The sequence below is a fragment of the Spodoptera frugiperda genome, chromosome 31 (genome assembly GCF_023101765.2).
Source record: "Spodoptera frugiperda isolate SF20-4 chromosome 31, AGI-APGP_CSIRO_Sfru_2.0, whole genome shotgun sequence".
Taxonomy (NCBI): Eukaryota; Metazoa; Arthropoda; class Insecta; order Lepidoptera; family Noctuidae; genus Spodoptera; species Spodoptera frugiperda.
In genome coordinates this window covers 4,272,517-4,288,151 of record NC_064242.1, presented here as the reverse complement: position 1 = coordinate 4,288,151, position 15,635 = coordinate 4,272,517, and the positions used below count along the sequence as shown (strand labels likewise).

The 15,635-nt window shown below is 34.8% G+C and overlaps 4 protein-coding genes across 5 annotated transcripts; 2 read left to right on the top strand and 2 right to left on the bottom strand.

Annotated features, from left to right (window-relative positions):
* Positions 1-361: 361 nt before the first annotated feature.
* Positions 362-8,736, top strand: LOC118276098 (uncharacterized). Of its 2 annotated transcripts, XM_050707226.1 has the most exons (8): positions 362-936; positions 4,388-4,724; positions 5,264-5,760; positions 6,821-7,069; positions 7,231-7,355; positions 7,386-7,578; positions 7,667-7,939; positions 8,110-8,736. In XM_050707226.1, exons 1-8 carry the CDS (start codon positions 915-917, stop codon positions 8,715-8,717), a joined length of 2,304 nt encoding a protein of 767 aa, XP_050563183.1. In that variant the 5' UTR covers positions 362-914; the 3' UTR covers positions 8,718-8,736. The 2 variants fall into 2 exon arrangements, with proteins under 2 accessions (XP_050563183.1, XP_035450155.2); XM_035594262.2 differs by having other exon boundaries at positions 7,231-7,578.
* Positions 8,733-10,734, top strand: LOC118276100 (circadian clock-controlled protein daywake-like). Its single transcript, XM_035594264.2, has 5 exons — positions 8,733-9,036; positions 9,150-9,369; positions 9,653-9,777; positions 10,069-10,224; positions 10,495-10,734. The coding sequence occupies exons 1-5, from the start codon at positions 8,967-8,969 to the stop codon at positions 10,644-10,646; spliced, it is 723 nt and encodes a 240-aa protein (XP_035450157.2). The 5' UTR covers positions 8,733-8,966; the 3' UTR covers positions 10,647-10,734.
* Positions 10,684-12,196, bottom strand: LOC118276099 (uncharacterized). Its single transcript, XM_035594263.2, has one exon. The coding sequence runs from the start codon at positions 12,050-12,052 to the stop codon at positions 10,808-10,810; it is 1,245 nt and encodes a 414-aa protein (XP_035450156.2). The 5' UTR covers positions 12,053-12,196; the 3' UTR covers positions 10,684-10,807.
* Positions 12,197-13,272: 1,076 nt separating this feature from the next.
* Positions 13,273-14,582, bottom strand: LOC118276405 (uncharacterized). The gene has a single exon (XM_035594702.2). It carries the CDS (start codon positions 14,524-14,526, stop codon positions 13,273-13,275), a length of 1,254 nt encoding a protein of 417 aa, XP_035450595.2. The 5' UTR covers positions 14,527-14,582.
* Positions 14,583-15,635: the final 1,053 nt, after the last annotated feature.

Below are 15,635 nucleotides of genomic sequence, written 5' to 3'. Positions count from 1 at the left end.
TTAAGTTGTTTTAAGAACTTATTTGCTGATAAAATAAAATGTAACTTTTTAATCATTTGCATTTGCTTGCTTTTTTATTCCCTGGTAAACAAAAAACCAAATCCATTGATTTATTCTTAAACTTAAATGAATTACCTTTCCAATGATACCTTACAGTCATATGTCTGCCATTGATTAATAGGGTTAAAATGACTATGAAGGGAACTTTTAAAGAGGTGCGATTTTTGTGACGCCGAGTGTAGATTCATATTCAGAATAGTTTTAATCTTAGTAACAGAAGTCATGCGTAAAGGGTAGTAGTAAAAATATAATACCTTGTTTAGTCAAACTGTGAATGCAGCTATTTAAAAAGCTGCAATAGAACTGGTCGATGTCATTAGTGCGTTGAAAACTCGCGAGTTGAGTCCTACACTTTGTTTTTTTTTAAACCTGTTGAAACATCACATTATCTCAGTTTTTTACATTGTGTCTCCTTCGAGTTTACGACTTTATGTGGCGAGTGACGGACGGACTTCATAAATCCGCGGAACAATTTATCGAATACTCCATATTTTCAAACGCATCAGTAGGATTTAAGTAGTGATAAATTAAATTGACATTTATTACAATGAGACAAGTATAATTTTCGTTTGACGTAAACTTAGAATTGGTGGATGAAATTGTTACATAGACAAATAAATTAATTCGTATTAAATATTTTGATTGGTTATTAATATTTAACGAAAATGATACAAGATGGAAACGGGTTGTAAGAGGAAAATGGAGAGGGGATTTGTTTAAAGAACAAAGTATGATCGCACGTGTTTTGAAGACACAGCTCATTTTGTGAATCGACCTCGAATTGGGTGACTGTGTTTAGCATTTAGTATAATAGGACTTATTTACAATAACTACACAGTGCCACAGTGGAAAAAATGAAGACGTTTTTGTATATAGGTAAGTAATTTCTTGTTATTATTTTCGTACTCATCTTGAAATGATAAGTCGTATCTGTGCTTAGAAACCGGAACCTAATTAAAAGTAAGATAGACATTCAAGGATGGTCAAGTTTTTAGATACATATTTTGTGATTTACCTGCTATGATTTCTTATAAATCAAACGTGCATAGTAATTTCAATCGTACGTTTTATACTTTAGAATTGATAATCATGTAATTAGTTATTCGATATGGGTATACTATTCTTCAGAACGAAGGTACCTAGTTTATATAAGTTTATATAATGTTTTATAATACTTACTAGCGAGATAATGTAATTTCAAAACCTGATTGTATAGTACGGGTAATTACAGATGAGCACTGAGGGTAACTGACCTACCTCCATATTATTTTCTTGCAGTTTAAAACTAGTTGGTACGTTAGTTCTCACATGCTTGCACTAATACACGTTATTAGCTTCGTTATATTTTTATGGTAGTAACTCTAGTTGGTTTTTCTAAGTTTTATAACGTGATGTGTTGTGATTTCAAGAAATATTTTAGTACTCGCTATTAGGTACGATCTCGTCACTTAATCGTTCAGCTTAATATATGGTGTTATACAGGATTAAAGGTTTTTTTTAAAGATTGGGACATGAAATAAAATAAAAAGTAACAATAAAATAGTAACTTAATTTTTTACTTTTAATTAACTTTAAATGGCAATGGGCTCACCCTTTATTACATGAAAATTGTAACACGAAATGAAATATGGGTGTACACTGTTTAGCGGCATTACGTGCCGTAATGTGCAGCTCTACCTACCCCTTCAGGGATAAAAGGCGTAACGTTGCATATATATATACAATAAAATATAAAATCTTCCGATTGAAGATACAATATTTGTGCAGTTTTGCTTTACCGGCAAATGTCATAATTTGCGGTCAATGTCACCTATAAATTGTATAACTATTGATGCACACTTCATCGTGAGCTGAGATTGTGGGAAAACCTATGTTAATCAATTAAAGAGAATATACAAATATCATGATATTTATGACAGTACTATATATAATTTAAATCCTAACAGTTTTTAATATATTTTGGCAGATGTAGGTAATACGAAATGTTCTAGATGAGGGTAAACTGAAAGTAACTCTTGTCTACTTAAGTAGGTTACCGTAATGGTTTTTGATAAGCCCTAAGCGGTAGACAGAAGTGTTTATATAAAATGTGAGCCCATTATGTATCCATACGCTGGTAACAATTTGAGATATCGTTCTATTACTGAGATAAGTTTTGATCGGTGGGTCCCCTGAATTTTGGTTTTGAATAACCATAAACCCCAATCATACTTTGCTTATCTTGAGTATCGTACCTGTGTCCACCTGTAAGGTAATGAACCTTGTGGCTAATTGACTAACGAGTCAGTTTGTTGTTAAAGATTCTCTTTCAGAGAAGGCGTGATGTTGCGTGTTAAAGTAGATACAATTATGTAATGAATAGTCCACCCAATCTAGACCATCTGATTTTAAAATAGATAACTTTATAGTTCCGCCTTTCTTACTAATAATAACATACATACACACATAACCTCACGCCTGTCTCCCATAGAGGTAGGTAGAGACTATGGAACACCAGTTGCTACGAATCTTACATACTTCTTTAGCTTCATCAACAATAATTATTAAATGTGTTTTTACCTTCTTAATTGTTTAGTATTTTTCATTAATGGGGGTAGTCGCTAATGTGATTGTACCTCCATATACATTATGTTATATGCAATATAGGATATTTAGCTTCAAGGAACAAATAGTACCTGCATCATTACTTTAACTGTATTTATATAAAATAGAATCAGGCGTTATTTTGCGGAAATCCATGCTACACTAACAATACAATAGATTTTTAGTTTTAATTCCACTTATACTAAAACTAAAAATCTATTGTATTGTTAGTGTAGCATGTATTTAGCTTAAGCTGTAAAAATATACATGTTTAGTAAATCTGTACTTGCCTATAAGTACGCAAATACTTCTCAATATTTACCTGATATTTAATACGTGTATATTATACGGCGTGCTTTAAATCGAAGTGCGGTTATATTATTGTAATGATTTTCTTCACTTAGAACCTCTGGTCAATGCCTTGCTCTTATAGCCAAAATAGCTCCTATGTTGGTATTTAACCTTATTTTGATTGATTGTAAACCAAGTCTTTAACTAATCTTAATTTAAGATCTCTGATCGATCTTGGTGTTTTACAAAAACTTTATACTAACTACTACTACTAACTATTGTGAAAAGTCGATCTTGATCTAAAAAAATGAATTTAGGTCGGTTTTTAACTTCGGCTGCAAGTGATTTTAAAACATACATTTACAGCCGCTTTTCAAAACCGATCTTATTCCAATACCTCTGGATCGGTCTTGACTTTTGACAAAACTCCATACAACTAATGTCAATTTATGTTATTTGTCAATTCTTAAGCACATATCACACATTAACGGCATCGCCATGTGGAAGTACAGCAATAAACTTTTCATTTAAATTTGAACATTAATGTTTTAATGTTCAAATTTAAATGACAAGTTTAAGATACAAAAAGGCTGTAAGCGTGCGGTCCGCCCGCTGACAACGCGCTTACAGTATTTTCGTATTGTTTCTAAAACCAAAGACGCTGTGCTGCAACCGTGACGTGGCCGTGCCGTTTATGTGTGCGATGATTACTCTTCGATTTCGTTACAGATACCAGTAGATTTAACTGTCTTTATAATCGATTTTCTACCTTATTACTTTGCAATAAAGTAGCTTCTACTGGCATCTGTACTACCTACTTTTTAAACTTTATAGTTGTATTTTGTTTTATCACTAGCATGTAACAATAACACAAGTTGTCTTCGAATTATATGTCGCACGATGCATCGATCGTGTTGCATTTGTTGACTTATTGCCAAACTGAAGCACAATCCTGCATCATGTGATATATAAATGTCTTCGTTACATCATCATCATCCTCATCGCCATAATTATCATCACGATCACCAGCATCATCGTCATCATTAGCCAGAAACCTTTTGCTACTTATAAACGAAGATTTTCTTTGAACTCTATATTCAGAATACAAGACAATAAACACTACTGAGTGTTTATTAAACTTTTGGTGTATAGTTAAATTTCATGAATTTAAGATAAAGATACGCTTTAACAGGTGTACCGCCCACATCTCTTCATGGTATTTTTTATTTCAAATGTAGGTAGTAAATATCTATTGATTTATTTTATGTTACACCTACTTTCCTAATATTTATTATTTTAACTAAGATGCCTAATACCCTCAAAATGATGTACATTTTTCTAAACTGTCAAATAATCAAAAGTTGTAAAATTTTGCATGTTGACAATTCAATGTGAAATGTATCTCTTTAATATTTATAAAAGGCACCTAACTAGGTTCAATTATGATTTTCAGCGTTTGCAGTATTAGGGATGGTGGTCGTAGAAAGTTACGGTCCAGGAGGCGGTGGTGGTGGTCCTGGGCGAGGTTGGGGCCATGGTGGACCTGGCGGCCCTTGGGGCCACGGAGGTCGTGGTGGTCCGTGGGGACACGGTGGTCCTCACGGAGGTCCTCACGGTGGTCCTCCCGGTCCCCACGGCCATCCGTGGGGTCACGGACCTGGAGGACCACACGGACACATGTGGGGAGATTCCGGTGAAAATGACAGTGGACCTGATGACTCTGACGAAGATAGCTTCGAAAAATATGATCCAGACGATGATTGGCACCGCAAACCTTGTAAAGGATCTATGTAAGTGTCTGTTAACTGACAACATTGTACATATGACAATTGCACGGACCAACAGTCCGTGGAGAACTAATCAATATTATTAAAAAAAACTGACAACATTTTTAGAATAACAGGAGTCCACGCACATTTTATCAACGACGATCAAAACATCGTTATCTTGTTCGTAGTATACGATAATTTTGAAACGAATATCCCCATGCTTTGTCCTTACCAGTAACAGGAATCCCTCGGTACTTTACAAATGACTCATTTACTGCACGAGCTATTAAAATAATGATATGTTCATTAATTGATTGGATCATTATTAGCATTAATAATTCCGGTGCATGTTATTATACCAAAAAACGTGACGTCATAGACACATTTCGAAAATTATCAAAAAAAGTGACTATCTTCTTAACATCCCTGTCTCAATTTAAAGAATTTAAATGTCAGTATAACAACAACACGATATTTATGCCTATGAATTTCCAATATATCCGCACTGTTGCAAGCGCCATGATCACAGATGAATTAGAACATGATATTTCTTTGTACAGTTGCGGGAGACCAGATAAAACAACACAACCAACAACTGCACCAACAAAACCGCCGACGGTACCAACAAAACCGCCGACGGAACCAACAAAGCCTCCAACAAAAGAACCGCCGATAACCACCTACCATCCTCCATACACTTCACCAACAGAGCCACCAACCATTCCTCCTGTGACCACAGAAAAACCCCGTCCTACAAGAACTGTACCTTCAGAACCATCATGGCCAACTATGCATCCTGAACCTCATCCAGCACCCACCAAAAACACATGGCCCACAGGACCCATCTGGCCAACAAGGCCTACACGGGAACCCACAACTGAAGTGGTACCTGAAACAACAACGGATGCAGAAGAAATATTTACTACCTTATCACCAGAGATTGAAAGTTGCATAGAATCCTGTCCCTCAACGCCTGAGTTTAATCCTGTCTGTGGTACTGATGGAGAAACTTATCCTAATGAAGGGAAACTGTTCTGTGCTAAAAGCTGTGGAGTCAGTAAGTTAAAATAATAACTTTTTACATATGTAAGCTTTTCTTTAGATATCTCCAGTGAAAAGTGAGATTTTTACAATATGTTAGCAATAAATAAAACATATTTTTATAATAACTATAGTGAACATACTAAATTAACAAAAAACAACGGTTTACTCACATAAATATACTAGCCGACCCGACAGACGTTGTCCTGTCTACACGTCTTTAATTTGAAAATTTGTCGGATCCAATGTAAAACATTTCGAAATCAACAACTACTAATAAATTAAAAATTAATTAAAAAAAACATTGTCCAGTGGCTAAAATTGTGAATCTAAACCATTCTCAGATCCCCTTGAACACACACAAAAAATTTCATCAAAATCGGTCCAGTCGTTTAAGAGAAGTTCAGTGACATACACACTTACAGAAGAATTATATATATAAAGATTGTGAAAAGCTCTACTAGTTTCGAGTTACACAGGAACTCTTCATTATGAGCAGAGCTTTTCTCAATATATTTACGTCTATTAGAGATTTTCTCAATATATTGACGTGAGTAAATCGTTGTTAATAACTTAAAAAAAACGGGTTCACGGTTTGTCCTGTATGTATGTATGTATGTATGTTCGTGCGCGATTATCGCGTGTTTTGCTGAACAGGTTTTGATGCGGTTTTCGGCATAGTATTTTTCAGCCTCGGGAAAAGGGTATAGGGATATTACCTGACATAAAAAACCAATTAAGGTAGTCGTTCATGTAGTTTTAATTCTTAATTCGGACTACCCAGTTATCAGTTTAAAATCTCGCAATAGCTACTGTTGAGACAGTTTGATGTTCACTAAACTCAAAATAATTTGCACTTAGATATGATCTGGCATTATTTGTATGAGGAAAAAAATATTTAAAAATGTTTTAGCGTGAATTGAAAACTTGAATTTTAGTTTTTTGTGCAACGGTCAGGTTTATGAAACATGCTAGTTCAGAGAAATTCTTTGAATCAGAAAAAGGGAACAGTTTAACTCGCAAAATAATATAATCAGTAGTTTTTTTAATAATACAATAATAATTTTTAATTTCAGATGTGGAGATAAGACGGAGATCTGTTTGCCCACCGCCCGTCGATAATGGTGGTGATCCGCCTCCTACTCAGAGGACCACGGCTCGTCCCTCACCAACACCTCCCATGGGCCGAACCACACCTTTCTCCGAATTCCAACATTGCATGAAGAGTTGTCGCATAACTTCAACATTCCAACCTGTTTGCGGTTCAGACCTAATAACTTACATGAACATAGATCGATTGATGTGCGCTCGAAGTTGCGGTCAAGGTGAGACTTATCCTTGATGAATTTCTCATTTAGTTTCTTTTATCTGAGAGATTACCTATCAGTTTCCCTAAGTTGTTCTATTCAGTAGCGCATAATAATTTAGTTTACTTAGTTACACGTATGACCTTGATGTTAATTTAATGTCGATTGTTTATCCGCAGATGTTCAAGTTGTGTGTGACAAAGCGTGTATTGCTTGTGGTATCGTGCCTAAGACGACGCCCCCACCGACAGTTAAGCCACCAACAATTCCACCACCAACAGTTCCACCACCAACAATTCCACCACCAACAGTTCCACCACCAACAATTCCACCATCAACCCATCCACCACCTACAGTGTCACCACCAACAACTCAAAACCCATGTGGTAGAGTCATTCCAGATCCAGATGTGCACAGATGTATTAAAAATTGTCCTTTAACACAAGAATTTAACCCTGTTTGCGGAACAAATGGCGTTACATTCAAGAATCCTGGATACTTGTTGTGTGCTCAAATGTGTGGAATTGGTAAGTAATTTTGGTACTTCGCCATAACATATGGTTCATATAGCTATTGTACCTATACATTACTTGATATACACAATTTTTATTTCAGATGTGTGGGCAGCTAAATTTGCTCCATGTAACTCTGAGCCAACACCTCAGCCACCAACACGTCAGCCACCTACACCTCAGCCACCTACACCTCAGCCACCAACACCTCGGCCACCAACAACAATTGAACCTCCTCCAGTCACTTTGCCTCCTAGTATCGCGACTTGTATACGGAATTGCCCCGTGACATCTGAATATGACCCAGTCTGCGGGACAGACGGTCTTACCTACACTAATATGGGAAATCTGGTGTGTTCTAAATTTTGTGGTGTTGGTAAGTAAAGAAGTTTCTATTAACAAAAAAAATACTCTTTATCGATTATATTTTACATCAATGTCGAAGTCAAAGCATTCAATTTAAATTCGACTAAGACAGTAGGTTTATCGAAAGTCATAAATAAAATAAACATTTTGGTTTACTAATTTGTATATTTTTCGTTTCAGACGTGAGATTCAGATATAAATCAAGATGTTCCGACGAATTTGATCTCCGACCTACTACTCCAGAGGTTGATGGCAATAAGGAGGTGACCCAAACTTGGAAAACTGAACCGACCACCTATAATCCCCCTGTCACTCCTAAATGGTCTACAACGCTAGGTTTCACCATTCCACCTGACGTACTAGATGACATTTTTGGAACAAAGAAACCACATACAACAAAAAAACCAATTAATCCTGACGATGAAGATGAAGATCTCGATTTAGATTCTAGATTTGGTCCAGGTCATACAATTGATGTAGATAAAGATAAATCTGAAAAAGATAAATCTGAAAAAGATAAATCTGAAAAAGATAAATCTGAAAAAGATAAATCTGAAAAAGATAAATCTGAAAAAGATAAATCTGAAAAAGATAAATCTGAAAAAGATAAGTCTGAAACAGATAAGTCTGAAACAGATAAATCTGGCAAAGTTGAATCTAACAAAGATGAGACTGATAAAGATAAACTTGACAAAGATAAATCAGAAACAAAAAAGCCTGACCAAGATAAGTCTGACAAAGAAACAAAACAAGGTAGAAGCAGTAGTAATATAACATTCCCCGAATAAAGACTAATTAGACTTAAAACGCAATTTTATTTAACCCATTAAGCAAATTGCAATACCCCCATTAATCATACCTGCATTAAATTTTAATTAACTTATGGTGTCATTTATGTAATTAACGCAAATTATGCCTAATTGCATTTCATTTGTATCTATATAAATTGAAAGGGCAGTGTTAGGATTATCAGTTCAAAACTTACTCTCCTAGAGAACTTATCTTAAGTTATTTTATAAAATTAAGGTTTACAAAAAATGGTTGTTGACGCGTTATTTTACAGTGTTGCATTAGCATCGGTTATTGGATTAACATCAGCTTATTCCGGTAAGTATCTTTTTTTTTCTGTACCTTTTTATTGATTTGAGCAGTTGGAAGCTGGACATTGTTTGTTTAGTTCCTTTATGAATTTTTATCTAAAGACCTTTCTCGCATTTCAGTATCATTTAGAAGACCATGCAGAGACCTATCACCAGAATGTTTAAGGAAAACAGTGCAAGCAGCCCTACCAACAATTGCTGATGGCATTCCCGACCTAGGCATTGAATCTTTGGATCCTTACGAACTGAAGAAACTTCAATTGAAATTACCTGGAATCGATATAGCCTTTAGCAATGGTTACGCTAAAGGTTTAAAAACATGCAACGTCGATTATGCTAGGTAAGCATTTCTGTACAATTTAATTTGAGTTCAAAGCTTCCTGCTTCTTAGAGGATATACAAATATGGTGTAAAATTTATAATATTTAGTCATATTTAAAATTATAAATTTTTAGACTGCACCACAATTAGTTGGCGATGACTCCCTAAAAACTCTGTGTCATCAGACGACTCCAATGCTTAATCTATAGCTTATTTTTTGCTATTATATCCGTATAAGACATTTCACAAAGGTCAACAATATTCTGATGGCTTATTTATTTTTACTTTTACTGTATTTACAGTTTTGGAGGAGGTTTATTTGAGTCTCAGATGCATTGCAATCTGACTATCAAAGGAAAGTACAGGTCTTCTGGAAGGCTTCTGTTGTTCCCCATTAATGGAGACGGAGAATCCATTATTAAGTGCAGTAAGTATCGCTTAACCTATCTTTCCAAAATTTAATTAATTTAATGTGTATGTCTGCTTCAATTTCCCAATTGAAAATACTAACCATAATTATTTTGATCGATTTTCCCTTTAATCAAATGCTATATCTGTTATTTTCCAAGAATTTATAAACGGTTAATCGTTCTGCTTTTTGTTCATTCGTTACAGAGATTATCATATAAAATGATACTAAAATTAGCCTTTATCCTTTATGCATGAAGTTTTTTCCTCAATTAGCAACCTTTGTTAATTTTATACCTATACTTTTTAGGAAATCTCAAGCTTCATAGTCAACTTCAACTGGGGTCAGTTGTAAGGTCAGACGGCCGTCGGTATATCGATATCAAGGATTCCAGAATCGAACACGGCTATGATGGCAGAGTTATGTATAGCATGACGAACCTGTTTAAGGGAAACCCCGCCATGAGTGAGTATTGTTAAAAATGTTTGAATCTTATTTATACTCATATAGGTTTAATGTTTATTTCATGTTCATTTTAGTCTAGTAGTGAGATATCCTGTTGTTATTTTTTGTTGAACTTTTAAAAGTTTCCATACTATATAATCTATTAATGTTTATTGCCCATTAAGTAACTACGAGTTAACTCCATTTAGGTTATGGTCTCATTAACTAATTACTTTATAGAAGGTAATATACGTTTCAACTCATTAATGATGGTAAATCTCTTTTTCCCAGGCAACGCTGTCCTCGACTTCATGAATAGCAACTGGAAGATGGTAGCAGAAGAATTCGGAACTCCTATGGTAGAATTCGGCGTTAAATCGATAATGAAAAACGTAAAACAACTTTTTGACGTACTACCCATTGATGAACTTGAAAAATTGTAATAAGATATAGTATTTAAATAGTTTTAATTAATTTTGTACAGACCTATGATAAAATAAGTGTAAAATAAAAACAAAACTCCAAACACAATGCTTTTATTTGAAAATTCATACACTCACACATATTGCATATACTAAAGTGCGAGGGTAATGCAAATTCAAGCTTAAAAGAAGTTGAATATTTGAATAACAACAATCAAATAAGTGGTCGCAACACTGATAAACTTTAACATCAGTGTAATGTCAACGGAAAACATGTCGTAAATGTAGATACGTAGAGTCCAAGCTTCGACAAGCTCCATGAATGCTTTAGCCTGCACTCTCATCGTCTTCGGCAGATCATAGTTCATGATCACCTTATTCACAAGAATCTTCGTTTCGTTGCGGACAAGAAGCAGTCGTTCACAGGCAATCGACATGATAGCAACATAGCAAATCCAAAAGAATGATGAAACTATAACATTCATCAATAGGGGCAATTCGCTAATGGCCGATCGGTAGTAGTAGAGGGAGGTCCACATGATAATAATGATGAAGGCAAAAGTACTCATGAGGATTGTCAGTATTTGAAAGTTGAACACTTCATTAACCATGGTACAGATTTGACCGATGACATCGTACATCTTTGCTGCATCTCTTATTTTAGTGTTACTATCTGATGCTCGTCCAATAAAGTTGAACTTGTCTGTAGTTTCCACCGTCCTGGATCGTATTGTAAAAACCGTAGCAGTCTCTTGATCTTGTTCATCGACAAATGTCTTCAAATAGCTGTTGATCATCAATAGTCTACGTCTTAAGAAGTCCACGTATTTGCAAAAAGTTATTATTTCCAGTTTTTGGATGAAGTTCAAGGGTGTAGCTGCTATTGCCCAAGCAACATCTCCGATAGCAACAAAATCTAAAATGCTGGTAGCCAGTTGACTTATGACGACAAGAACCATGTACTTATAAGTTTCCCAACGCGACTTGCTGTAGAAGTTACTGGACTTTCCCACTTGCAACATGTTATCTAAGTTAGCAAGGGTAGTGATGATGCGGATGTTGTTGGAGTTGACGAGGAAAGATGCAGTGAAGGTGCAAACTGCATATTGGATGAACAATATGATGATGCGCACCTTGTCAGCAGTCTGAACGTAATTCTCACTGTTATAATGCGTGATATCAGTTGGCAGTAAGAAGTAAGTAGTGAATAATACAATAAAAGCTGCTATAATAAAAACGGTGAACGCCTTCATTTTCCAATCTGGTGTACGTAGTTTCTCATTTACTAGAGAGAATCTAAAAATGCCATGAATGTATTCGATGAATATGATAATGTTTATTGATTCTACAATTTGCTTCTCACTTTCATCTGCAACTTTCTTTTTTTCTCCTGGAGATTTCTTTTTATCTTCTTTTTCAGCTTCCATGATGATAGTCGCCTCAATTTTTATGGCTTTAAAAGAACCGAAACGTTTGTTCGTAGTTGAGTACTTGAATATGACTAATGTTATGTTCTTGTCAGGGTCTTATTTATGGTATATTCCATTATTTTAATGAAGTCTCGCTTGTACATAAAATATTCATGCTACCTAAACCTCATATGTTCCATAGCTTTCTCTAATATCACTAATGAGTTTGTCTTTAACACGTGTTATTTTCCTGGAAATATGTATAATTAGACTTGTTTATTATCACTTCTAGCGGAGACAAAGTTTTCGGTATCCAGTACCCTTAGTACGAGTTTTCTTTACGCTTAAAGTAATCGAAACAAGAGCACGTTAGGCGCTCTGATTGGCCGGCTCGAATAAACCAACCAATCAGAGCGTATAACGCGCTCACGTTTTAAGGATACTATTAATATTATTAAATACATGCACAAAGATAAAATGTTTTGATAGTTAAGACTAACAAAACAGTGGTGCTTTTCTCAACAACTTATACAATGTACATATACAATGTTGTTGATAAAAGCACCACTTGTGATACTGTATAAATCTGTCATTAAACGAAACTAATCATATGCCTATCTGTTCCACTCCTTCGTCAATTGTTATAATATTAATTTACAAAGCCATTACCAGAGTCAAAGTCAAAACTAAACCAAATAACTTTGACTATGATACATATTCGGTTTTTAAACTCATTTTAGTCTTTGCCGACTCCTAACCATCTACATGTACTAATTAATCGTCAAGAGACGTTTTCAGGCTATTAAAGGTAAGGAGCCCCGTACTAAAAATGTTGATATAAAAATCAATAAAATTCCATTGTTCAACTTCAGATTGCTTACAATTTTATGTATGCATGCATGTAAAATTCTAAGTAATAGATTAATAGAAAAAATGATAGGCTGTCTGCGTTTTTGAATTTATTTGAAAAGAGTAGAAATTTGATTGAAAAATGAATAAACATCTATCAATGTAAAATAATTTTTATTATTTCCTACAATAACTTACAAATTACAAGCACAACAAATCTTAAAAAGACTGAAAATTACGGTGATACTAGGTACACATACAGCATTTAAACCCCAATTTCAAATTGTGCAAATTATTTTATTAACACACTTAGGTATCATTCACAGAAAACATAGTATTAATAAGTGACTACAAGACCAATTAAATACACAGATCATCTCAAAAACATTTTAAACGAAGTGAGAAATCTGTATAATAACAATTAAATAAGTGGTTGCTACGCTTATAAACTTCAACATGAGTTTGATATCAATTGAAAACATGTCATATACGTAAATCCTCAGCGGCCAAGCCTCAACCAGCTCCATGAACGCTTTAGCCTGCACCCTCATCGTCTTCGGTAAATCATAATTCATTATTATCTTGTTTACTAGAATTCTGGTCTCATTACGGGAAATAAGAAGTCGTTCACAAGTAAAAGACATAGTAGCAACGTTGCAAATAGTGTTAAAACACCAAATTGCATTATTAATCAACGTATTTGCGCTATAAGCTGTTGCCCGATAGAAACTTAGAGACGTCCAAATAGTTATGACAATGTACACGAATGCAGACACTAGGGTCAGAAAGATCTGGAAGTTAAAAACGTCGTTCATCATGAAACAAATCTCCCCAATATTATCGTACGTGGTTGCCAAGTCACGGATTTTCATATTCCTTACTGATGGGCGTCCGATATAGTTGAAAGACTTCTCAGTTTTAATTTTCGTGTCTTTAACTGTAAAAACTGTAACGTTCTTCTTGTCCTGTTCTTGATTAAATTCCCTCAAATAGTTATTGATAACTGCCAACCTCCCGTTCACCACAATTACGTACGCACAGAAAATGAATACTTCGAATCTTTGTAGAAAGTATAGTGGAAAAACTGTTATCGCCCAAGCCCTATCTGCTACAGTGATGAGGTCCATCAAGCCATTGGCTACGTGTGAGATGGTTATAAAAATTAAGAATTTGTTGAGACGGGAACTCATTTTTTTGTAGAAATCAGTACAGATCTCTAATTGTAATGTCTTGTCTACTTCTGCAAGCAATGTGATCATTCGAATGTTCATTGAGCTGAAGAAATTGGTGGCTACTATCAAGGATGCGTATTGAAAAAGTACGACGAAGGAAGGGATGTTGTCCAGATTAGTCATGATGTCACTCTGTTCTGATGAAGCTTCTGCGTCTGGAGTAAAGTACATGAACCAGCAAAACGCAATGGTGTATATGAAGAAAATAAAAATTCCGTAAACTTTCATTTTCCAATTTGGGGGTCGTAGTTCTCCGTCGATGTTTTGAAACCTGTAGATACCGAAGCAGTATTCTATTAAAATTTCTGTTTTAAAATTATTAAATATCGCTATGATTTTCTTCTTCTCGCTATTGCTAGCGTTTTTCTTCTCTCCATTCGATTCATTGTCTCCTTCTTTTACTTCTTCCATGTCAGATTCTAAGTAGATAACTTCAAAAGTTTTTTAAAAGACGTCCGATAGTTGGTATATATTTTTCAGCATTGAATTCCCTCGCAATATAAAACTCGAAGTGACAAGTTTCCATTACGATAATGAAGTAAGTGTTCACTCATCATAGTCGTGATCAAATGAATGAGAATAAAATTTATTGACTTTGTGACTTGTTGAAATTTGTTTTTTGTTTCAGTCTATACATCAACTAGGTTATGATAGACAATTTAAGTAGTCTTAATTTTATTGTGGTGTCATTATTTTGAATTGACTGAATATCAGCTGTTGTTAATAATGCTAGCTAGCCTGTTGGTCAGCAACACCCATGTTACTCCTCTGGGGCCTTAGTCTGGACGGGAGAGGGACGGAGCTATGTAGGTTGTATAGCTCCGTCCCTCTCGCACTGCTCAATGATCGACCATTCTGACACAATTGTAATAGCAGACTAAGGCCCCTGGTCAGGCGATGCGCTTGCTCACACACCTCCTACCCCATCAAAAAGAGAATAATCTCTAAAAATATATATATTTTGTCACATAGTTTTACATAATGGGTTTATAGCGTTAAATGGTTATCACCCTCAATACTTCCAAATCCTAAAATGATGGTTAATATTGCAATCAAAAGCGTTATATGTATAGACATACGGTGGTAGACCACAGAGTCTACCCGAGAGCACTAACAGAGGCTGTAGATCCTCAACGGTTAGGTAGAAGGCACATGTTAAAAGTATGTCCTTATGTAGGTACTATGTAATTGACCTGTCATGTTATAAGTACTTGTACTATTTATTCTGTAGCATATACTCTCATTTCCAGAATATTTTTTCATTACTATTTGGTTCCATATTATTATAGAATAGAGAAATTATTATCTGAAGACTATTTCCATTTTAGAATTTGTGTGACTTTCGATGATTCGATGTTCCATTTATCAGAACCAGATATCTTCATTGAGGTGATTTACATAAAATGAAACACAGTTTTGTTAAGTAGTAATATAATTTATTTGCATTTTAATTAAGATTTTGAGAACAATATTTTTTAATACGAGTCATGTTGTACGCCATTCCCGAGCTGTTCGCGAGT